The 25,758-nt window shown below is 49.3% G+C and overlaps 1 protein-coding gene across 4 annotated transcripts in view; it reads right to left on the reverse strand.

Moving 5' to 3' along the window:
• The window catches only part of lsp1a (lymphocyte specific protein 1 a), a 99,385-nt gene that overhangs the window by 43,957 nt on the left and 29,670 nt on the right, over positions 1 to 25,758 (reverse strand). For 3 of the 4 annotated variants that reach the window (XM_028796132.2, XM_051923477.1, XM_051923476.1), the window contains exon 2: positions 4,788 to 4,934. In XM_028796132.2, coding sequence (XP_028651965.2) covers positions 4,788 to 4,934 — 147 coding nt within the window. Of the gene's footprint in view, positions 1 to 4,787; positions 4,935 to 22,172; positions 22,507 to 25,758 lie in introns of those variants that run through there. The other variant, XM_028796133.2, reaches the window with a different exon arrangement.

A 25,758-nucleotide genomic window follows, 5' to 3' on the forward strand; every position in this document is an offset into this window, starting at 1 on the left:
GTGAAATCCACTGGCATCTGCTCGCTGAAGAACAGCCATGAAAAGCCCACCCGTCCATCCACTTTGTAACCCACTTGTCCAATCCAGGGTTGTGGGATGCCAGAGCTAACCCCTGGGGTAATGGGCACAAGGGGGCATCCAAACCAGTCCACCACACAAGTGAAGTTTACAAATTTGAATGGACTGACACTGAGCTATGTGGCTTTAACTGGTCCACCGTCACCTCGGTCCAGCAGAAGCACCAGGGGTGAGGACAGACTGAAAAGAGTGGGCATGAAAGGTCAAAGAGCTGGCCTGCCACCTGGAATGAAGGCGACCTGAAGTGAGGATCCTTCTAGAAAAGCAAAGAACATGGCAGATCTGGACAGGATGCAAAACTCCAGAGACGCTGCCTTGCCAAGAACAAGACTCACATTTGGGTGATGAGAGCCAGATGGTGAAGACAGCAAAATGCGAATAAATGGACAAGACTGGGCAGAATTTGGTCATTCCGGGCACATCGGCCACAGAACCCAAAAAGCCAGGACACAGAAACAAGATAGAGGGCATCATCCCTGACCAGCTGAGGCATCATCGGCCACCTCGCCCAGGGTCGCAGTGGCACTACCCGTTCACCCTTCTTGTGTCTGCCATTGCATCATCCACCGGACATGGTGGGGTGCACAGTGTCTACTGGAGCCGAGATCTGGAGGTCACACCTGGCACAACCAGCAGTTAGTCACTGTGGTGCTGTTCATCATCACATTGTCCACCAAATTAGGGACACAAAGTCTACAAGCAGGTGTGCCCATCCCTCTGAATTCACAAAGCCAGTCTCATCCCAGCACACTCAGTGGTGGGTATAAAGTGCCACCCACAACTTGAAGAACTCATGAAGAGCTTCAGCGATGAACAAAGCAACCGGGTACACTTTTACCAGAGGAAAGCCACCGGCAGATGGCACGGAGTTGGGTTTCAGAGTGCGTGTTTACAGAGGGTACAGTGGGCACAGTGGGTACAGCGGGTACAGCAGGATCAGGAGTGCAGGTGTTTGAGATCTGCTCAATGCAGCAATCTGGAAAGACCCTGCAGGCCATTACTGTAGTGGTAGGTGGTCCATTAACCAGGCATACATACTGTATAGCTAACAAGTCACCCACATTGCCGTTAACCAAGAAGGCACACAGCTTATATGCCATGGCAACCCCAGTCATCGAGCATTCATGGCAGAACCTGGCACAGCTTCAAAGGTTACCTTCATCAGAGAGACCAATGCCAGATGGCACAAGACACACTATCTGTTTTGGTGCCATGTGAAGCTTTGAGATAACAAAGACAGAAGTTACACTCACTGATGATGGTGCCAGTGAGTGGCGCCACCTGTATGTTGACTGGCACATATAGTTAAGAATTTCACAGGACTCAGCTAGCATGATAATAAGAGCCCAACGAACCTATTTGGCCCCACCCAGCCTGCTGCCACTCAGGAACTAGCCCCGCCCAGTTGTCTGCCACTCAGACATTTAGCTCCTCCCAGCGGGTAGTAAGCACTAAGGGGTAAGGCAGAGTCGAGCCATTAGGGGGCGACACTTCACACACTCACCTACTGAGGCAGCTTACTGCCAGCATGTCTGTAACGTTGTGTGGCACCCCCAACACCCAACTTTCTGAATCAAACCATGCCAGCCAAACAGTGCCCCCCAGCCCTGAAAAGCACGGAGGGCTTACAGCTGTACCCACTGTGGCTGCCCAGCGGTCCTGGGCCTGCCCTCCTTGTTCTGTTTCTTCACTCCTTTGTTTATTCCTGTCTGTGAAAGGCACTATATAAAGCTGACTTTATTTATTGGAGTCTCGCTATATTTGTGTGTTTTGTTCACCTCTCATGTGACTTGTCCACACTACACCCCCGAGTCCTTGGGTTTGTGGTGTCAAGAGACCTCGGACCACCCGATGCCCCAAATGTTAGCTCCACCTCTGCTGCCCCCTCAGCTGGCCACTGCTTACTCTCTAATGGTACTAATGGGAGGTCGATATTCATGTGGGCACACACACACACACATGTAGGCATGCACGTCTTCACGCACACACATAACGTCCCCTCACAGCTCGTATCGTCCGTACGTCAGGGGTCTCGATACAAAGCACTGATTTGACAGATAAGACGTCACCAGCTGTCACCGCTCAGCGATTGATTCCTAGATAAGCTTGGGGGCCCACCTGAGAGTCTGGGGGCCGGCAGGCTCACATTTATTGTTCCTCTTTCCACCTTGCCAACCTTTGTCTGTTACATTTATGCCACTTTTTTACTTATCTGAGCGCCAGCAGCCTGCTGAGCTTTATGGAGACCAATGACACAAACACCTTAAGTACCCAGTTTGGGGACATGGCTACAGTGCAGTGCCCACCCAATGAAAAGTATCAGTAAAAGTAAAGTTTCCTCTTATTTGGGCATTTTTGTTGCCCCCTGTACTTATCCAAATGCCCATCCCAGCTCAACTGTAGGGGAGCCTCAGGGTGTGAAGTCTACACTCTCACCTGCCCCTCGTGGGCACCCTGTGCTTCCTGTCCACTATGCTCTGTGAGGAAAGCTGCCCACCATTTAGGATATTCCTGTGCCTCCCCTTTCATCAGGTCATTCACCGCGCCAGGTGGGCACCATCATGTGCAGCATACAGCCAGATGGAGGGAGCCATGTTCTACCAAAGTCAATGATGCCCAGCCGGAGTCAGTCAGTCAGTCAGTCATTATCCAATCCGCTATATCCTAAAACAGGGTCACAGGGGTCTGCTGGAGCCAATCCCAGCCAACACAGAGCACAAGGCAGGAAGAAAACCCTGGGCAGGGCACACACACACACACACCAAGCACACACACTAGAGACAATTTAAGATCGCCAATACACCTGACCTGCATGTCTTTGGACTGTGGGAGGAAACCCACACAGACACGGGGAGAACATGCAAACTCCACGCAGGGAGGTCCCATGAAGCGAACACCCAGGTCTCCAAACTGTGAGGCAGCCCAGCCGGAGTGCCAACATGAATGCATTTTATGGGCAGGTCATCTTCTTTCCTGCCTGCCAAGTGCACCAGCTGCCCACTTTTAACCTCCTTGTGCCCGCTGCACTACAGTACGACTGCCATCCAGAGTACAGAAAGTCCTTCTGAAATGGCTGTGTAATGATGTTCCCAGGGATGGGGTCGGACGGTGGGCCCCCTCCCCTTGAAGACAGAACAACGTGCTTTTGTCCACCATTTGGTCTTCCCCCTAGGAGGCAGAGCGAGCACTTTAGTCTGCATTGACCAAAAATTAGGAGAGCCCCCTTATGGACCCCATGTACTGCATCCTCTACACCCTTCTCTCTCTGCAGCCCGTTCACGTTCCTAGTCAGACCCCCATTACGTCCAGCTCCTCCTCCTAGAAGTCTGTCACTTGTCTCATCGCGTTTACATTCCTGGTTGTGTGCACAAAGCGGAACGGACACGGGCACGTGCATACACAGGGGCCCACGCGCACGCGCACGCACACACCTCACGCAACTTGTAAAACTGAGTAAGAAATAAAAAAAAAATTCAAGCGAGGCGGACCGAAAGGGTTAACGAGCCGAACACCAGGCGCCTTTGTCTGCTGCTCCTTCACCTCCGCTGACGCCGCGCATTCCTCTGTGGCTGCGTCATGAGGCAGCGGCAGCAGCTGTGACTCCTCCGCTGCGACCCGCCGGTGACCCCGCTGGGGTGGGCCGGACGAGGGGGCTCACCCGAGGACACCCGCCTTTAGGAACGAACGCGTCCGGGGCCCCCACTAGCGGAGACGGGATGTGCGCGCGGGCGTGTGGCCGAGCCTTTGTGGGTGTGGTTACAAGTGCGCGTGTGTGTGTGCAGGTGTGTGCGCTCTCGGCGGGCTACCTCAGTGCGCGCACGCGTGTGCTTTTGCACGTCTGAATCTCTTTCGGTGTGTGTGTCGGGGCGGAGTGTGAGTGTTTAGAGTAGGCGTGTGCACGTGTGTGTGTTTAATTGTGTACATTTGAGTTGGGCTGAGCTTGTGCACACCTGCATTTTGATGCATTTCTGAGTAAGTTGCTATGCTTGTGCAAGTCTTCATGTCTCTGTGTACATGTGCTTGTGTGTGTGTGTGTGTTTATACCCGTGAATCTTTGCTTAAGTGTGCGTGTGTGAATATGTTGGTATGTGTGTGTGTTTCTATTTTTCTTGAGTGTACATGTGTGTTTGTGTGTGCCTGTACGTGTATTTCTCGGTGTGTGTTTGTGCCAGTGTACTTACACACACATTTGTTTATACCCATGAATTTTAGTTTGTGTGTGTGTGTGTGAGCATGTCGGTCACTTGTGTGTCTTACTGTATGCCTGGGTGTCTGGACAGGTACCCATTGTGTCTCTCTGTTTGTGTGAGTGTGTTCATGCGTGTAAGTATGCCCGTGCATATTTCTGGGTGTGTGTGCACGTGCCCTTATTTGTTTGTGTGTGTATCCTGGCACGGCCTGCCCTATGCATGTGTGTGATTATGCATTCATGGTGGGACAGGTAAGTGTGTACAGTGCATGACAGTGCATGAGTGTGTGTGTGTCTGTGCCCACAGGTGCCAGCGCCCATATCCCCCCCCCCCCGATTCCTGTAGGAAGCGATGAGTCAGCCAGGCTGCAAGGCGCGGCTTTAGAGGAATTTAACTTGAAATGTCACTGCCCACCGCAGTGCCCTTTATGGTGCCCCCAGGGGCTGCGCACACCCACATTGGCACACAAGTGGACAGTCAACCCAGTGGAAGAGTTCAGCGACCATTGAGGGCACTCACTGGTTATCCTCTCTGGGGGACGTGACGTCTGTGCCGTCGGGGCTCGAGTCTCGGTAGTTGCTCAGGCTCCTCTGCTCCTCTCGTGCCCTTCGCCGCTGCTCTCGTGCCACCTCCTCTTCGTCTTCGATACTCCGCTGAGCGGTCAGCCTGTTGGTAAACAAAACTAAAAGAATGAGTGACCAGTGGGGTACGAGGCCGAGAACCACTTTGGCAGGCCTATCAGGACGTTTACAAACAGCAGCGCCACCTCCAGATGACCGAATGCAGCTGAACATGAGCTGAGGTGGCAATGGCACAGCCGTCAGCTGACCGTCAGACCTCAGAAGAGACAACAGCTGGCATTTCAGGCCATGGTCACCTTTTCTAGTCATCAGTGGTGGACGGCCTCTCCTTATTGCCTCCTAATGCAAGACATTCCAGAAACAGCCATGGTATCCATACCCGGTGTAAACAGACTGTGGTGCCAAGACGCTGGTCATGTGGCCCACTTCATCGCGGACCACGTTTAGTCCTCCATGTGGGAGGAAGGCCATCCGACAGGCCCCTCCAGTCTAAACACTCCGCCGGCTCGACATCCGAAATACGTAAACGTCCCGAGTTTATCACACCAATAAACACATACAGGGGAGCTGACCACCCAGGAAGGGCGCCCGACAGACACTTTGGCACGGACCCCCGCAGTGCTTGATGGCCTATAACAGATTTACACCTCCACGTTTGATGAAACCGAGCCAAGATGCAGGAGGAGGTGGGCAGTCAGGCAAGCCATTAGCAAGGGAGCAATGCAGGGCACACACATGCCATCAAGAGTCATCGGAGTGGACGCTTCCTCTGCCCAAAAGTGACACGTGACCAGCTACTCCATGATTCTTTTTTTTTTTTTTCAAATGCCAGTCACCACTCTTGGCATTGCACCAAGGAGGTGCACTATGGTGATGACAAGTGAGGGTAATATGATGGCACAGCAGGAAGACTGGATGAACCCCAGTATTTACAGTGTTTGCTGAGTTATTGATTAGTGCCCCCTACTGGATGCATCCACACCAACAACTGTGCAGAAACTCACTGGCGCCCCCTGGTGAGCCTGGGCTATGTGGACAGACAGCTGGATAATAAAAGGAAATGAGGGGCTCTCCGGGGGCTAATGACCATCTTGTAGACCATCTTCAAGTAATGGCCCTGCATGTGTCACAGCCGAGACTGATGTCATGGAACGAGGGGGCAGGTTTGATGTCACAGACCAGAGGTGGCACTGATGTCACAGAATATCTAAAATCACAAACTCCGAGAAGTTGGGGGAAGAAAAGCCCCCGCTACCCTTACTGCTCTCACCTCCAAGTCTCAACAGTGGAGGGGACCACCTCGAAAGGCCCGGTGACTGGGTGATGACTTATCACCGATGAAGAAGTGAAAAACGAGTGACAGAGTGACAATGCATGAGTGCTTGGGGTGGACGACACACAACGCCCAGTCTCCCCCTAGTGGTCACAGTCCACCCAGCCACTGTATGTAGTGCCCCTCATCGGGCCACTAGTTGTCCCCTCGCTGTCCATACGGTGGCGCTGTGAGCCCGTGACTCATTTTGAGTTAAACCCGCAGGTCGCTGCCAGTTTATGAAGACGGCACACATGTGTTGTTTCACAACTGCGGATTTGTTAATAACACGTCCTGTGGTCCACTTTGGTTGTGTGCCCACGTGCTGCGGAGGTGTAAACAGCAGAAGTGATTTTCACTTCCCTCCTGGAATGTGCCAGCTGGGCTCGGCAGAGTCGTCGTCACCAGGTGAACTCCAGCTGCCCTCTGCTTCCTCACGTAATGAGTTTACACGCCAGCGAGCGCCGCTTCCTCCACATTGGAAATGCCACGGCCGGGCCATCGCCATGGAAACTGCAACACTGGCCAGCAGACTTCACCGGCCTCCCTGTAAACGTAGGCCTTGATTTAGTGCCATTGTAAATTGTGCAGGCCGGTCCTCAGCGTACGTGCCACCCACCCACCGGGGCCAAAGGCCTTCAGATTCCAAGGAGCCCACGGCTGAGAAAACTCGGGATCAGTGAAACTCAAACTGGGGTGCATAGTGGAAGGGAGGACACATGTGTGTGTGTGTGTGTGTGTGTGTGTGTGTGTGTGTGTAAACATGTCTCTCTTTCTAGCTACTGCCCAACATGTCCACAGCCTTGCCAAACCCTGCAACTCTCTCCTTAGTTTCTGTGTACCCAGTAGATGGCGCTGCAGTAGCCATGACACATCTGGCACCCTCAGCTGGCAACGTGGCACTGGCTTCCTGTCAAAATCCGAAACTGACGATGAACACTCCTGAAAGAGGCTCAACATCTGGGCTGTCTGAAGTCTTGAAGTGCCACTCACTGCCACCCATAACCTGAAAGACGCTATATGTAATGTGCATTGATTACTAAAGAAAAGTCTGTTATGGGGGCTACAGTCACTGTGATTTGTATGTTGCTTTGGATGAAAACATTTTACAAAGTGGACTGAGTGGTCTGTTTGGGGTGGAGCCAGCCTGTCATTGACTCACAGACATCAGACAGCATCATTACAACCTGGTGGTCTCGGGTCTGTGACCGGTGGGCCGAGCTTAGAGAAAGAACTCCTGGACTGAGACAAAATAATAATACAAAAAAATATATAAATAAGGGGTTGACTGTCAAAAGAGAGATGGCACCGGAAATCTTAGTTAGTCGTTATGTTATATAGCGCCCCTCAGTGTACTGGCATGTATAAATAGATCAAAGAACTCCTTATAATAAAAGATGAACTTCACAAAGTGAGTGATCTGAAGATAAGAATTAAGAAAACAGAAACTCTATGGACTGTCAAGCTGAAGGTGGTTTGTTTGGTTGGCACTGCCAGCATCGGGTTTGGGCTCAGTGACCCTAAAGTGAACTAAATAGGGGGGGGGGGGGGGTGATTTGATAAAAAGAAAGATGGGTCGCCAACCCACAAATAAAGTTCTGTCTGTCTAACTGTCTGCCTTACGCCTGCCTCTCTTGCTTTCCTTCTTTGTTACCAAGAGTGGGTAACCTCACATGGTGGGCACACAAAGCCAGTCTAGAGTGCATTGAAACGCCCATCACCATCACTCGAAAACGCGCTTGGAACGAGTGACATTGAGGGCTGGAAGGTAACTCATTAGAAGGGAGGGTCTCACGGTGGTGGTTGGGAAAACACACACACTGGGGGTCCTGATTCAGCAGCCCTGGCATTAAACTGCTTGCTGGTTACCCAGAGGTCCTTCTTAATGCAAATAAATGAATTAAAAGAAATAAGAAGTTTAAATAGAGTGGATACGCGTTCACATCTAATGGATCATCAAATTGATTAATGAAGATAGATAGATAGATAGATAGATAGATAGATAGATAGATAGATAGATAGATAGATAGATAGATAGATAGATAGATAGATAGATAGATAGATAGATAATGTCACGCATGCGCGTGCGACCCCTTGGCACTTTTAAAGGCATTCGCCGTTGTTTAACTAAACCACACGGTGAAAGCGGACACGACATTTAACGGACGTTGTAGTCCACGACCCTCACTAACACCTTAGTAGTATTTGAGACATGAACCCCATTTTATTAAATGACGAACGGTATTTGCACAATTTGATATCTGATTGTCAAGTAGACGAACACGGGTGTCCGTTACGGAGGCGTGGATTTAAAATGCCCACTGTGCTAATTGTGTTTACTCTCATTCTTGTATTGTATTGTTATATAAATGAAATGTCAGAAAATCAAGAGCACAGATCAGTACTAACAAGACGTTCGGTGTCGGCGCCTGTTCGTTAATATCTCCGCGATCTTTAACCGGTCACATTTGGCGACTCTCGTGACTCAATCCTAATTCCAGTCTTTCCTCCGATTATGACCGGCTGTAGTCAAGACGCTAAATCGAGCAGGAGTTCACCTCGTCTGCTTAATAAGGACCCTCTGAATTCTTTCTTTCTTTCATTCCATCCATCCATTTTCCAACCCGCTGAATCCGAGCACAGGGTCACGGGGGTCTGCTGGAGCCAATCCCAGCCAACACAGGGCGCAAGGCAGGAACCAATCCCGAGCAGGGTGCCAACCCACCGCAGTCTTTCTTTCTTTCTTTCTTTTTAATACCCACACATCAACCAAACAATGAAATGTAACAATAAAAGGTCACCCGCCGGAAACGTTTCAAATAAAGCAGCGTCATGTGGCGACAGGGGCGAGTAAAGCATTCCTCACCAAGCAAATCTACAGGAGGTTGGGAAAGAGCGGGGCACCCGGATTGATTGCACGCAGGTTACGGTTTCCCCAAATCAGAATTCCACGTTTGCGCAATAAGCAAATTTCAAATAAGGGGAAAGCAAATTGCGGCCATCTACCAATGCGTTAAAATTTGTCTTGGAGTGTCTGTTTTGTTGGCGGGACCCCCTGTAAACGTCATGTTTGTGCATCTTTTTACCACACTTTTAAAAAATGAAAAGAAAATGTTGATCAATGAGAAAGAAATATGCCCTGTCCGCTAATTCGTCACGTGCGCATCCACATCGCCAGACACGACCCCCACCACACACCCACCCCCAGACGCGCCCGGAGCTGCAATTAAAATACCTGAGCCGAGCTCACAGATGACCGCGGCCAGGTCACAAGTTGCCTACTGATAAGCGGGGGAAGGGGAGTGCGGCCATGAAGAAAGAAAGAAAGAAAGAAAGAAAGAAAGAAAGAAAGAAAGAAAGAAAGAAAGAAAGAAAGAAAGAAAGAAAGAAAGAAAGAAAGAAAGAAAGAAAGAAAGAAAGTTTCCGATGCAGAGCTCGCGGGGTCGCGGCTCGTTTCAGTTCCTGCCGAGTCAGAAACTGAAGGAGGGGTTGTGACAGGAAGCGGGAGCAGATCAGGTCAGCGTCGTTCGTCGTACCGAAGGCTCAGTTGAATGTCGCACCACGACTCAGAGGTCGCGCGCAGGTTTATGCCCACAAGTGACAGTCATTTGGGGGGCAGCGGGCCATCAGTAAGTAAGTGTGTAGTTTAGCATTAGCGAAACCTCTTGCGTGTGTGAAAGACGCTATATCAGACGAACAGCAGCTGATCACCTGAAGACATGCGCACTAACGGCAGTGTCCAGCAGGCACGCGTGCCCCACGTGACTGCCGAGTTATAAGGCCGCCCAAGATGCCGACAAGGGGGCGATCGCAGTTAATCAAACCGCGAGGATTTGTCGTCCCGTCCTGGGTCTGTTCGTTCGCCTGGTTTCGTCTTTGGGGCGCACGTATGCCGAACGTCTACACGTCTTCACTGAACGCCGGCATCGCAGTGGGACAGAACTTTACATTGTAACTAAAGACAAAAGCAAACCAGTTTTTGGAGAGTGGCATGCAAGTTGAAGTGACATATTGTGGATGTCAGACTACACGACCGCCTTCACAAAAGCACATCGCCCAGTGCCTCCAACTCGCCTTCATTTACATAATCTTAGTTAGGACTCAAAGTCATCAAATGCGACCTGGCCTTACCCGCAGGCTTTATGTTGTCACCCGTCTTCCCACTGGCAGGAAGATTAGGTGCTGCAGGAGACCCCCCTGTTTGTGACCTTGACTGCCAGTACACTACAGAAGGTCCAGTTACTGTGAATGGCACTATATAAAATGCTACCTCTTCATGAGTTAGTGCACCCTGTGGTGTAAATAACCACCTGGATTAGGGGGGCTTATGGTCACCATGGGTGCCAGTTTGTAAGGCCACGTCACCTTACTGGACATTTCCAGTGACTTTGAGTTGTAGCCAGTCAGAGGCAGTGGTGGTGCGTGGTCCTGTGAAGGCCCACCTGCCGTGTCCAGCCCACCACTCACCCCTCGGACCAGTTTGATGTCACCTTCAGTCACAGTTGGTGTGCGTGAGAGCTGACCACCAATGAGCCGTCATCTGGGGGTACAGTGGACATTAGGCAGCGATGAGGAATAAGAAAAATGGGAGCTTTGGAGCTCCTCTGACAGAAGGGGCTGAGCTCGCTCTACGTGTTAACCCTTCGTACAACACCGGCTCTGTCAGGCAGCACGCTATTGGGTGTCGCACAAAGGGGCATGTCCAGTTGTCCTGGACAGTCGCTCAGGTCGATGTGCCTAACGATGTTTAGTCGTGGAAATTAACATCCGGCGACAGGATCATCAACTGCAGTCAGCAAGTCTGACCCACCCAACACCTGGCAGTCACACAAGGTGGTAATAATACAGTGAACCCGGGACATTTGTGGGGATTAGGGACCCCCGTAACTGCAGACATCTGCTAATACGGTACGTTTTGGCCCTATGATTCCTGTATGTCCCAAGTTTATTACACTAAATAAGATGCAACAATCACTGAGTAAACAAATCACGTGTGTGAGGAGGGCTGCCGAGACAAAGACGCACGTCGTCCCCCCGACAGAGGGCTTCACAAAACTCAAGTTATTATAATAAATGTGTGTGAATATTTAAATTAGTAAATGATAACAATGATTACTATTACAGATACACAAGAAATCCAATCAAACACTCGGCGTAAAACGAGAAACACCGATGGCGCAGTCCACTATCACAGACTCAATGATGGTGAAAGGAACAGCCGTCTGAAAGTTACGTCACGTTTTGTCCCACCGTGTAAGTGAAGATTTGTGGAAGTAAGTTGGTGGCTCTCCTCATATGAAGACTTTTACCCACCCAGCTGAAATCACAGGACCAGGACAGAAATCCAGAGAAATCTGGAAAACTGGGATCTGTCTGCGCAGTGAAACGTTGAAACGTTTCAAGCCCCTCGATTCAAGCCCCTCGTCTTGAATCACCCAGCAGCCCTCCTCTCAACCGTTGAAGCCGCCCAATGACACGGCACTCCAAGGGCTGCTGGGATTTGCAGTCCATTTAAGCAGCACTGCTAAGGCTTCGTCTGTGCTTATCCACAATAAAACTCACAAGATAACAAACCCACGAATAGGCAGATCCGCGAATCGTAAACCAGCAGATGTCGAGGGGCCGGCCTGAAAGCATAACGGTTCAATATGGCCGCCTTCACGCGATAACCAATAAGTTTAGAGGCTGGTATTCGGCATCGACGGCAGGAACGCTTTATTGAGATGAAACGTTAAGAATTCCCCAAGGTGCCAGGGGGTAATAGGGGGTTATCCGAGACCCTCAGGGCGGTGACATCCCATTGAGCAAGTCAGACTCTTTATTTAACTAGTTGAAGTTTCACTACTTAACTTGAGATTTTTCTGTTGAGTTAATTGGTTGATATTTCATAATTCTCGTCACGCACGCTCATCTCATAAACAGGCTCATTCCAGGTGTGTAATCACCCGCCGGGACTGAAGGGGGCGCCGTCGCTCTCATTCTTTTCTTCTTCTCTCCCCGCAGCTCTGAGAACCCGCCCAGTGAGGGCACTTAGCCCCGCCCCTTCTGGCTCAGCCACTTGAAGAAACCTGACTGCCCAGAAGGGGGTCGTCTTTTACCACCAGGCGGGGGCCCCTTATTCCTGCCAATCTCTTTGTGTTTGTATCTCGCCAACGTAGCGCCAGGAGGGATTTCTTTTGTTGGACTTTTTCGGGTGAATTAAATGGGACAACCTGGCTGGCTTCCCAAATTTTATCTGTCATTCCTGCTCCCGGCCACCATTTGTGCCCCCACTAAGAGTATTAAGGTCGTATTGGGACAGGTGAGTGACATTTTCATATGCCAGATGTTCAACAGAACATTTACAGAATATTGATCGACTTATTGGGAAAGTAAATGAACAAAGAATTCAGACTCAAAGATCAAGTCAAATTTGCAGCAACGCACATCCCAACAAATTACTATTCCTGCTTGCATAGCGTAGTCGGCGTGATTCGATGGATGCTCACTTACACTTGCACTGACTTAGCACTCTGCCATTATTTTGCCATTGAGTTGCCCCCCCTATACATCCCAATGCCCACCCCTGGTCCTGTAAAGGCTCTTTACTGGGAGGTGGGGTCCCTCGTGGCTGTGAAGACTTTGAGAAGGTTCCAGAATGTCCGGCGAGTGACCTATCAGGACACCACAAACCAAGAGTTAGCCTGAACTGAGCCCACAGTGAGGGTCCTTAAAACATCAGGGACCCTTTGAAATTTCACTTTTATGGGACCTGCTATAAATGTTGTTTTTCTTTCTGGTGCCTTCATGTGGATGGTTCTCCTCTGGCACTGCCCTGAAGAGCCACTTTGGCACCTTAATTTTAAGCTTGTCCTCGCGTCCCATCTCTACATGGACACCCAGCTAAGCCCCCCGTCAGGAGTGCCAAGCCTCACCTGTACAATCAGATGCCAAGGAGGCACCTGGCGCGCAGGCTCAAAAGCAGGACAACGAGTCCCATTGTGCCAGCGGCTACACGCTGAGCTCATCGTTGGCCGAGACTCCTGGGAACTGGAGATGTGAATGACAAGGGGACAACAGAACAGGCAGACAGCTAATGTCCTGTTATGAAATGGGAACAAACAGAAAAGAAAGTCGGACCTGAACTTCAACCACCGGGGAACGGCAGGCACCTGGATGGCGGAAAACACAGGTAAACAGCTGCCGTTGCCACGGTAACCCCAAAGCCCGCAATTATCTTCGCTGTTTATGAGCAAATAAATTCTCCCTGATGATGGAGTTGTAATGATCCCGAAAAGCTGGGAGCCTGCCATCGAGAAAAAGGCATGTCACCGCAGAGTCACCACTTCACACATCTCACGTGACGCGTCTGCCGGGAATCCGAGTACCTGCACCAGGTGTCTTTGGGAGAGGCCTTTATAGGGAACATCTGGTCCCTCGGCTGACGGGATGTCTTTAAGGCTTGGATGAGGTCACACTGCCAGCCTCGAGCAGGGCCATCATCACTACCGCTTATTTGGGCAGGCGCCTTTATCCAAGGTGACTTACAAGATCTTTTGTTATTCCCAATTGGAGCTCAGGCAGGTGACGTGACCTGCTCAGGGTTACACACTGGTGTCAGTAGTGGGATTTCAACCCACAACCTCAAGGTTTCAGGTCTAAAGCCTTAACCACTACACCTCACTGCCATAGACGGACATCGCGGGTTGAGAGATGCGGAAAACCGAAAGGAAAAGGAGCGTCGGGACGCCATTTAACACAAATTTGAAGTCATCGTTAATGAAAGAAGGTGACATTAAAAGGGGAAGACGTGAGATCTGAATGATCCTCTGCTACCAAAGTGACACGCGGAGCCTTCACAGGACATTTTATTGGGTTTATGTTGGTGTGTGCTCTGTGATGACACCAAATGAAAAGACTTTACACTGGACTCCATCCATCCTGCTGCTCCATCACATACCTGAGGAGAATCAGAGCCTTCCTGGCCAGAACACACCCTGGGTGGGATGAGAGTCTGTTGGTGACAACGCCTGCCCAGATTACACAAGCCCACCCAGTAACCAAGCGTTTCTCAACCTTTAAGTATTTGCGACCCGAGTCTTCATAACAGTTTTAATTGCGCCCCCCTAACGTTTTTTTGAAACCCTAATAAAATTTATTCCTATATTTTTGCTGTCGATACACCGCTACAAGTTTAAAATTTCCCTATAAATAGCAAAATTACGCCACATATGGCAACATTCGCGTTCCCTTTTTTGTTACTTCAGTTTGAGAACCGCTGAGTTAGCCTGTCCTGTGACGACTGTGAGACGCAGGGCTCTCTTAACGCATGGGCATGCTGGGCAGATGCCCCCACGAGCACAGGTGCCCCTTGCTAATCTCTGAATGTTGTAGGGGGTCCTAGTGCACTGCTTTGCCTGGGGCCCTAAAATGCTGTTAAGATGCCCCTGGTGAGACGTGGAGGGCCACACGTGGACACAGGATGACCCTGCAGACTTCGGGACAGGGACAGGGACTGAGGGGCAGCAACGCCACACATTGGCATCCCATTTTCAATGGCTGATGTGAATAAACAAAGAGAAAAAGCAGGCACGCCAGACCTGACAACATCTGTCCATCACATGATCTACTTAAAAGACGAAGGGAGTCGGGGTCTCGCCCAGCGGCATGAGGTGCCAAGCAGGAACCAACCCTGGAAAGGATGGCAATGAGACAAATGAGGAGCCAAGAAATCACCAAAGAACACACAAGAGGCACTACATTACATTATTATAATATAATATAATATAATATAATATAATATAATATAATATAATATAATATAATATAATATAATATAATATAATATAATATATATATATATATCCAATATCCAACCCGCTGAATCCAAACACAGGGTCACGGGGGTCTGCTGGAGCCAATCCCAGCCAACACAGGGCGCAAGGCAGGAACCAATCCTGGGCAGGGCGCCAACCCACCACAGTAATATAATATAATATAATATAATATAATATAATATAATATAATATAATATAATATAATATGGATGGCATGGTGGCGCAGTGGGTAGCAATGCTGCCTCGCAGTTAGGAGACCTGGGTGTTTGCTTCCCGGGTCCTCCCTGTGTGGAGTTTGCATGTTCTCCCTGTGTCTGCGTGGATTTCCTCCCACCATCTAAAGACATGCAGGTTAGGTGCATTGGTGATTCTAAATTGTCCCTAGTGTGTGTTTGGTGTGTGTGTGTGTCCTGCGGTGGGTTGGCATCCTGCCCGGGGTTTGTTTCCTGCCTTGCGCCCTGTGTTGGCTGGGATTGGCTCCAGCAGACCCTCGTGACCCTGTAGTTAGAATATAGCGGGTTGGATAATAGATAGATCATATAATATAATATATGTGCTATGCTCCTGGACTGGCCCTGACAGAGACGTGCTGCTCAGATGTTCATGGACTGCTAGAAGGGGCGGAGCCACCTGCACAAGTTAAAGAAGCCTTTGAAGAAGCCCATGGAGCCAGGAGAGGGCGCTCTTTGAACCAGAGGTGTGAAGAGTGACACAGACGCTCCTGCCTTGGATCCTCTAGTGAGGTGGCAGCTCAAGCCGGTGGTGTGAATGTGCAGGCCTTGGATGAGGCAGATGAGAGATGCCTGGGACGGTGGCACAGACGTTGAAGGACATCTGGCGAAGGAGACGATGACTTTGGCTGCAGGAGAATCACCGAGCTCTTTAATGGACACCTGACATCAGAGTCGTCTGAACGCTGAATGTCTGCCCCCCCGTCTCTCACATATCATCTGTCTTTACGGCACATTAGTATATACTGTAACTGGTGATTTTAAATTCACTCCATTGAAGTGTTAAGGTGAGGACTTGTGTGTGTGTGTGTGTGTGTGTGTGTTTGGCTGTTTTGGAGTCCTGGTCTAAAAGTGTTTTCCTTACTGGTGCCCAATGTTGCCCCACCACCACGCTGATTAGCCTGAAGTAGGTTAGCATATTACAACATTTTCTAAGACCACTTAATCTTGAGCAGGGTCATGGGAGGCTGGAGCTATCCCAGTAAGTACTGGGAGCAACAGAGGAACAACACCTGGACAGGACACCTGTCCATCACAGGGTGAACAAACACACACCACACACACACACACACTTGGGCCGGTTCAGCATCTCCATCCACCTAACCTGCCTGTCTTTGGACAATGGGAGGAAACTGGAGCACCCGGAGAACACGAGGAGAACATGCAAACTCTGGTCTACTTACTGTGTGGCAGCAGGGCGACCACTGAGCCACCATGCTGCCTAGAATAGAATAGGCACCCTGCTGTCACAATAAAGAGGGCTGGAGTTAGCATCCCAGTTGCTCTCTGTTTGGACTCTGCATGTTCTCCTCGTATCCCTCTGGGTTTTCTCCCGGTGCTCCAGTTTCCTCCCACAGTTCACAGATGGGCAGGTTAAGTAGACTGGCGATGCTGTGTGTGTTAGACTGGCACCCTGTCCAAGGATTGTTCCTGCCTTGTGCCCAGTGCTTGCTGGGATAGTCTCCAGCTTCCCATTGACCCTACTCTGGATAAGCTTTCTGATGAATATTATATTATATTATATTATATTATATTATATTATATTATATTATATTATATTATATTATATTATATTATATCTGCGGTGGGTTGGCACCCTGCCCAGGATTGGTTCCCTGCCTTGTGCCCTGTGTTGGCTGGGATTGGCTCCAGCAGACCCCCGTGACCCTGTGTTCGGATTCAGCGGGTTGGAAAATGGGTGGATGGATATTATATTATATTATATTATATTATATTATATTATATTATATTATATTATATTATATTATATTATATTATAATCCTATGTCATCCCATTCTAATCTCAAACCATTTCAACCAACGCAGGGTTGCAGGAGTCCTGGCAGCCCTGGCCCACTATGGCTGAAGAGCCCAGGAGGAGGTGCCAGTCCACTCTGCCACCCACTCACACTCACATAGGTGCCAATTTCAAGTCACTGATCAGCCTAACCTGCATGTCTTGGGGTTTTATTTTGGAAAAATTAAACAAATAGGATTGGCGCGCTTGGTGGGCTAAATGACCCATTGTTGTTAAGATTCTTCTGAGGTCCTACAGTTGGGGCACAAAGTGCAGCACCCGAAGGGAGGAGCGTCACACTCCATACTGAAGACATGTTGTCTCTCTGCCCATCAGTGCTGCCCATAATGGAACAGAACAGAGTTGATTGAGAGCCACTCTTGCATCATAGCCACATGGTCCAGGGTTCAACTCCTGCCCTAATTACTCTCAATATCTCATATGGATTGACTGGCACCTCAAAGGTATGTGGGGTATGTGTACCCTAAATTGGCCTGGTGCCACGGTCCATGATTGGCTCCTGTCTTGTGATGGGTGCTGCCACAGTGGCATTCAATGACCTCATAATGGGCAACAGTTGCTTAAAAAATGGATGGATGGGGTATCAAAATTACCGTTAGAGCAACACTCTCATCTTTGTAAAATCATAAACCCAGAAAACCAGCAGGTGGCACACTTCATTCAGGTATACACCCTGTCTCCCTCATTAGAAGGTAAAGTCTATTAGACACTTGGGTTTAAATCACCAGCCTGGGTGGGATTAGAAGAAGACGGGGGTCACAATCACAATGGCTGAGCCGTGTGCCCTGACCAAGTTCAAGTGGCTCTGCCAGTCACTCATATGAAGACGTGACCACAGACAGGACCCTAGTGGTGGCTTGAAATCAAAGTGACAAACGTAAAGCTGTGAAGAAGTGGCGCCAAATGATCACTGGAGGTTTCAGCTTTAATGGTGGGATCAGCGAGTCAGGAGTCTGGAGTGTAAAATAAAAATCAGGAGGCGAGTCGAGCAGACAGAAAAACGTGACATCGCCATCACCTCAGTGGGCACCGGGAACTCTCTGCCCACCAGCAATCGGCGGTCCACACGGCACACACATTCAGAGGTTCACTCTGTAAAGGCGCAATATGAAATAAAACTTGATCAACTGATTGAGGTGTGGATACAAAATCAGGGGAACTGAGAAAAACAAAAAAACACAAAACGATAAACGTCTACGCCGATGTGCTCCTGCTGCTTCACAAGGGGGCGCCATTCATGAACTGAACTGGAAAAGCCTATGCCTCTTCTGTACTGTAAATGGGAACTGGAATTGAACTGGGATAGAAGGAAAAACAGCTGAGTTCCAAGGAAACCCACAAAGTTGCACTTGCAAGAAGATTGGTTTGGTATTAGGAATCACAAAAAACACAAACACGTCAAATACATCCAAGCATAATGCAGGCATTGCAATACGAGCAACTCAAGATCATCTGTCCACTGATTTACATTACTAAACGGAGAAAATGTGGACGTGTCAGCGGCATCACTCACTCGGCCCAGAAACTTTAAGGAACAATCCTGGCTTTGAATTGGATTAAAACTGTGCTACCCAGAATTCCAGTCGGACATGCTGGGTCAAAGTTCAGGACCTACAGGCCATGTGCCGTAGTGATTAGGACTCCACATCCTAAAAACATGAGGACGTGGGTCCAAATCCCACTACTGACACCATGTGACCACAAGCAATATGAAGAGATATGAAGCACACAATGAGATAGATAGATAGATAGATAGATAGATAGATAGATAGATAGATAGATAGATAGATAGATAGATAGATAGATAGATAGATAGATAGATAGATAGATAGATAGAAAGATAGATAGATAGATAGAGAGATAGATAGATAGATAGATAGATAGATAGATAGATAGATAGATAGATAGATAGATAGATAGATAGATAGATAGATAGATGAAAGGCACTATATAATGAATTAAAAGCTTCTATGCCGTTGTGACTGTGGCACACTTTAAACCAGTTTATGAGCGCCATGTATCCATGGGTACAGAAGATGACAAGGTGCAGTCAGAAGGTCATGGAGGGGCGGCAAGCAAACAACCAAGCATGGTCTTCTCATGGTTAATGGCACTGGTACCCGCCTGGCACTCCTTTCCTTTCCATTTACGACTGGTTTCACTTTTATGAGCAAGTGAAGTGACTTGCTCGTGGCCACATGGTGTTAGCAGTGGGATACGAACCCCCAACTTCAGGGTTTGAACCTCGACGCCACATTGCCTGCCTTTTTCGAGCCCACAGCACCACCCACGCTGGCCCTTTCTTTCAAGCTGGCGGGCTGTGGTGGCATCATCGCATGCCTTCAGCTCTCCAAACATCCCAGGAAGTCTCCTGTCATAATCCTGCAGCAGCAGCAGCCCACTGCGTACTCGTCCATTTATTCATTTCACCGTTTGCTGCCCGTCACCCTGACTTCTGTCAGCGAATGCCCGGAGGAGTGCCACTGTGTGCCCCCCTGAGGGTCTGCCGCTCACGTCCACATTAAAAGATAGAGAAAAGCGGGAGCAGCGGCACGTGAAGAGCAGCGAGCACCGAGCGCGTATCCCGTCCCGCTCAGGTATGCGCGCTAATTGCCACCGAGAAACGCTCCGCCAAGCTGCCAGTGTAACACTAAACGGAGGGCCAGAGGTTAATCTGGAAGATTTAGGAACAGGGGGCCGTGCTACCCTGGCGTGTCATTTGAAAGCTTAGCGCAAACAAAGGAAAAAAGCGAAGAGGCATCGGGTGTCACTTGGAGCCCCAAACAGGTTTATCGTGAACGCTGCGCTGCTCTTTAGCAGTTTGCCAAGCCTACTTGAGAGTTTTGTCAAATTTTCCTGCAACAGAAAACCAACTATAAATAAAACATGTGGAATAAAAACATCTGTGTTGTGTCGTACTTTGGGACCGTCATGTCCTCAGAAGATTCCCTGAAGAAACGGGATGGCGCTCTGCACTGCGTGGCACCTCAGCCTTTAACTTTACACATTACATAAATGAAGAAAAATGGCAGGCACATAAAAGTCAAAACGAAAATTAAGAACATTTACCAGCACTTAAGATAGAGAGACGGGCGTGAAAGGCGCTATATGATGGCAGCGTTATACAGCCATGTCACCTGCTCTTCAGAATAGGTCACCCGCCTGAGGCTAAGCATATTTGAGCCCGGCCAGTACTGGGATGGGTGGCCATCCACGAGAAGCTTGGATTGCTTCTGGAGGAGGTGATGGAGAAACCAGCAGGGGGCGCTCACCCCGTGGTCTGTGCGTGGGTCCCAATGGCTCAAACTGGGCTATAAAAACTGGCAGCGCCCCTAGGATGAGATGTAAAACTGACGTCCTGACTCTCGGTGGGCATTAAAGATCCCAGAGTACCTTTCTGAAGGAGTAGGGTGTACCCCGATGTTCTGCCTAAATTGCTTAGCTGTGTTCATTCTGGCCCCCTAATCAGCCCAAACCAAACACCCCCTCCACCCCCGATCACATCATCGCTAATGTGTGGTGAATGTACTGGCACAAGACGTCATCCAGGCGGGTGCTATATGTGGGTGGTCACCCTCCTCACTGTCTATGTTATTATTATTATGAGACACACTATACAGTATAATGGAACAATACAAGTGAAAGGCACTATATGACAGACAAGATTTTACTCACACACTGCGAATAAACAAAATCCAGTGAGTGCCCAGCAGGGAGCTTCTTGAATGGCTTTACTTGTCCATCCATCCATTTTCTAAAGCAGAGTGGCAGGGCAGCTGGAGCTCATCTGGCAAGCAGAGGACACAGGGAAGGAGCAACACCTGGACAGGATGCCAGTCCATCACAGGGTGAACACACACACACATACACACCCGCACACGTGGGCCAGTTTAACATGGTACCAGTCCATCTAAGGTGCCTTTCTTTGAACTGCGAGACAAAGCCCACCTGAACTTGGGGAGAACATGCAAACTCCACACAGAGAGAGGAGCCGGGATGTGAACCCTGATCTCCACACTGCACACTTTCTGTTTATCTTTATTTGAGATTCATCTTCTCTACTCCTCCATTCTTCAAGGAAGGAACAACAGGCGCGTGGAAGAAGTGACCGAGCAGTGTGGAGGACAGAAGGACTTTAGGGGCCATCAGAACTCGACTTGATGTTATTTTGGAGGAGTTAAGTTCGTTAGCCTCAGTGGTCTCTTCTCGTCAGAATGTTCCTCTTACTTGTGGTCGAGGACGAAGGCAGCCACAAAGTGCGGAGCAGAGAGCCGCCCTGGACGGGCTGCCAGTCGCAGCAGGACGAGCTCGCGGAATGCGCTCCTTCTTCTCGGAGACACTTCAATGAAGGAAACGCCAGACCCCCCAAAAGGAAATGACTGGAGAACGCGTTTCCGTGGAGAGAGAGAGAGAAAAAAAAAGCCCCCGTTCGAGACTGAAAGTGGCACAGAAGAATGCAGGCGGTGACACACAAAGGGTCACAGCGGTCTTATATAGCGCCCTACTCGGTAGGTCAGCTCACAGCGCTTCGCATTTTCAAAAGGACAAGCAGGCAACGCCAACTCTGAAAAGGACCATAAGCGATTAATAAGGAGATGCCTTAATCCAAGGCGACTTACACATCTGAGATTGATGCCATTTCTTTTTCCCGTTTTAAGGCCAGGCAGGTGAAGTGACTTGTTCAGGGTTACTCAGTGTCAGTAACGGGATTTAAACCCTAACCCTAACGGGATTTAAAGCCTTACCCTTTACGTCACACAGCCTGCCCTACCGATTAGCGACCTAACGCCCAACTGCAGACTCTCACGCTTTCACGCCCGCTCCGGACCCCCCGACTTTTAGACCACCGCCTTTTTAACGGAAACTTCACACCGCTCCCTTTAGGAGATCTCTGTATTCTGTGCGCGCGCATGTGCGGGCTTCAGGTATGGAAGACCCTCCACCCTCCCCACGGTGCCCACACGTGAAATCAATGCCATGCGGCGCGAGGGGTGGGTGGTGGTCTCCAGGAGCGCCCCCGTTCTCCGCCTTTACAGGTGAGCCCGAGTGGCCTTGTCGCATTTGGCCACATCGCCGAACAAACTGAGAAAGCGCGACATCGAGCGCACAACCCTGCCGCCCCTCCGTGGCCGCCCGTCCGTCTCACCTTAGCAGATTCTGCATTTTCTTGCTGGAGTTTCTCCGCACAATCGCACCGGACATGGCTCGTCTTTTCTTCTTTGTCGGTTACCGAACGCCACTTTCGCCTTCAACACGAGGATTTCCGGACGGCGCCGCTCTTTCTGTTTTCGCTTTTCCTTGTTTTTCTCCCCCCCTCCTCAGCTCCTCTCCCTACACGCCCGTGCCTTGGAAATGTCAGGAGGGCTTCTTTCAGCGCAGATCCTCTCAATCAGCCAGGCAGGCTTAGTCACAGCCCAGCCTCCGTCATCCTGCATGTGGTTCTCATTGAGCGCTTTAAAGACCTGGCTGGCTTTGCATCATTTCCCTCTCTCGCCTGAATCCGCTGGCTGTCGGGTCACATGACGGTCCCTCCGGGGAAAGGGGGGGGGGGGTAAGATGATATGGAGCTCCCCCCTTTACAAAAGTGGTGCCAGGAACAATCGAGAGAGATTCCACGGATTTACAGACAATGGAGACCCTTTATCTGAGCCGCGCTGAAGTTTACTTTAGAGGTGACCTGAAACGAGAACGCGCCCGACTTCGGCTCCTAATGGACGTGTCGCACTAAAGCGCACGTCGCCAACGCCGATATCTCCTCCGTCCGTGAACACTTAAGCTACGGGACATCGACACGACCCGTCCATCCATCCATCCAGTTCACGAACCTCTTTGTCCGTTGTGGGGTCACAAATCAGTGCGGGACGGGACGCCGGGCACACACTGAAAAGCCACGGCGACAACGGAGAAATCGCCGATGGGTTAACCGTTTCAGCGCCGGAGCGTCTCACGTATCTACACATCTAGCCAGTGCCAGTCGAAGCCCATTTGGAGTCCTAGGCAGGGGGGGTTTGTGAAGTTATCCATAGCAGGTAGCCAGTGTTAATAACTCCGACGACCCATGGGGGTCCATTAGCGCGCCCCTTCAGTTAATAAATGTCATCCGTAATGGACTGGCTGTAATCACCATTTGGAACTTTTTTGTGCGGACGCCCAATACAACATGCTGCCCGTGTCACCCATATCTAAATTTCTCTCTATCTTCTTATCAGATGTATACCGTTAGATATATAGTGCCTTTGACTTTCTACGTTTCTATGTAAGTTATATAGTGCCTTTCATCTATCTATCTATCTATCTATCTATCTATCTATCTATCTATCTATCTATCTATCTATCTATCTATCTATCTATCTATCTTTCATCTATATATCTATCTATCTTTCTATCTATCTATCTATCTATCTATCTATCTATCTATCTATCTATCTATCTATCTATCTATCTATCTATCTATCTATCTATCTATCTATCTATCTATTATATCTATCTATCTATCTTTCTATCTATCTATCTATCTATCTAGTCTATCTATCTATCTATCTATCTATCTATCTATCTATCTATCTATCTATCTATCTATCTATCTATCTATCTATCTATCTATCTATCTATCTATCTATTATATAGTGCCTTTCAGTCTCTCTCTCTATCCAATCTTTCCACATGTCTGTGTCGTCACTGATGTTGGCTGGTGCTGCTTTTCCTCTTTCCTTTCCATGGTGGCTCATGTCCTGTTCATTTGATGTCCATTCATCTTTTTCTTTAAGTGTAAATGAATCAAATCCAAATGTCATTTCATAGATGTGTCCATTCTATGGACCCGTGTCCCCTGTGCCACTTCTACCCTGCTGCTCACTCATGCCAGGCCCGTTCAAAGTGACCTGTTGGACACTTTGGTGAGGACACAGGACTAAAGTGTCCAAACCAGAAGAGAAGCAGACTTGGACTGAGAAGGAGCCGAGTTCAGTGCCAGTTCCTCTGCGTTGTCACCTCCTCACACTCGTGTGTTGCTCATCTGCTGCTCCGACTCATTTTGTTCCATAATTTTCTCAAACTGGCTGCTGGTCCTTCAGAAGCTGACGAAATCCCATCATTTTCTTTATTCTCAGTCTGCCTAAATATAAATGGACGCCTGTGGCATCACCCAGCATGTCACTTGTGCACCAGTGTTTGTTTCATCCCTGACAGATGACAAAGTGAGCAAAGACAACAAAAAGAGCAACAAAAAAGACTGGCAGACCCCGGCAGGGGGCACCAGGCAGGGTCCCCTTATGGTCTTCTGGCTGCCCCTGTGCGGCTGGATTTCTCTTTTCTGGTCACCCTGACCAGCTACTGCAGTTCCGCTCGGCTTTATTGTTGTTTTTTGTTTTTCTTTTTTGGGCGCGTCTTTCATTTTCTGTGTGTTTTCTCCTCATTTTACGCAGGTCCCACTTGGTCTCATCAATGGCTGCTCTTACCAGGCCCAGGTTTCTGTTACAATATTGCTGAGCCTACATCCCGGCTCTTCATTTTTTTTTTATTTTGTTAATTTTTTGAAAACTGTGTCATGTTTGCCAGTGAAAAGGTTTTTGTTCATTTCTTTCATTTGGTATTTCATTGTTCTTTAATGAAGTTTTCTTGTTTCTTAATCCTTTTCTATTACGTCTTCTGTCTTTTAACAATGGCAGTTTAGTTTGTTTGTTCATTAGATGGATGTTGAGCCCATGGAGGCGGGGCATAATCACAGAGCTTTAAGCTTCTTTGAAGGGTGGGGCTTCCAAGCACAGTATTGGCTAAGGTCTCTTTAAGGGGTGGGGCCTTTGTATACAGTATTGCCTGAGGCCCACTTAAGGGGCGGGGTCTCCTCACAAAGCTTTGACTAAGGCCTTGGTAAGGGGTGGGGCTTCTTTATGCAGTGTTCACTGAGGACTCTTTAATGGGCGGGGCTTCAAGGCACCATATTGGCTGAGGTCTCTTTGGGTAGGTGGAGCCTCCTAACTCAGAACTGCCTGAGGCGTATTAAAGGGCGGGGACTCTTCACAGAACTTTCAATGAGGCCTATATAAGGGGTGGGGCCTCTTTACACCGTATTGGCTACTGTCTCTTTAAGGGGCGGGGCTTCAAGGCACACTTTTGGTGAACCAATGGCCTGCTTGTGTCCAAGTTCTGTCCTCCTGGTCCAAAGCCACCTAGCAGCCTTTTCAGCAGCTCCAGGAACGTTCTTGATGTTTTGCTGCCCAGATACGCCAAGGAGTTTGGTGAAGTGAATGGCCCCTCCATTTCTTTGTTCTGACACCTAGCCTCCCATTTCTTGCTCCAACACTGTGCCACCAACCCTTCCTGCTGAGCCCACCTTCTTCAATCCTGCCTTCCCAGTGGACTATGAGTCCCAGCTTGGCTGATTGAGATGTAAGAACCAAATCTGACCTGAGTGTGATTGTCAAGGTGGTGTCAGAGAATTCCAAGTGTCTACCGAGTCCCACACAATACAATCTGGTCACTTGCTACACCTCCCCTGACTAAGAAGTAATACAGAAAGGCCCATTATGGGGTCAAAGCTGACGTTCAGCAACGACAACACAAAACCAACACCCCCCTGCAAAGAATCCGATATGCAGCCCACCCAAAGGCAGGATCTGAGCCTTCCTAGATGAGATTTAGCTGGCCATCGAATGACACAGATGGGGTCAGTGCTGCACCATAAAGACAAAACCTGACGGGATGACGAGGCCAACGCTGCACTTCAGCTCTCG

Source organism: Erpetoichthys calabaricus, chromosome 2 (genome assembly GCF_900747795.2).
Source record: "Erpetoichthys calabaricus chromosome 2, fErpCal1.3, whole genome shotgun sequence".
In the NCBI taxonomy this organism is placed as follows: Eukaryota; Metazoa; Chordata; class Cladistia; order Polypteriformes; family Polypteridae; genus Erpetoichthys; species Erpetoichthys calabaricus.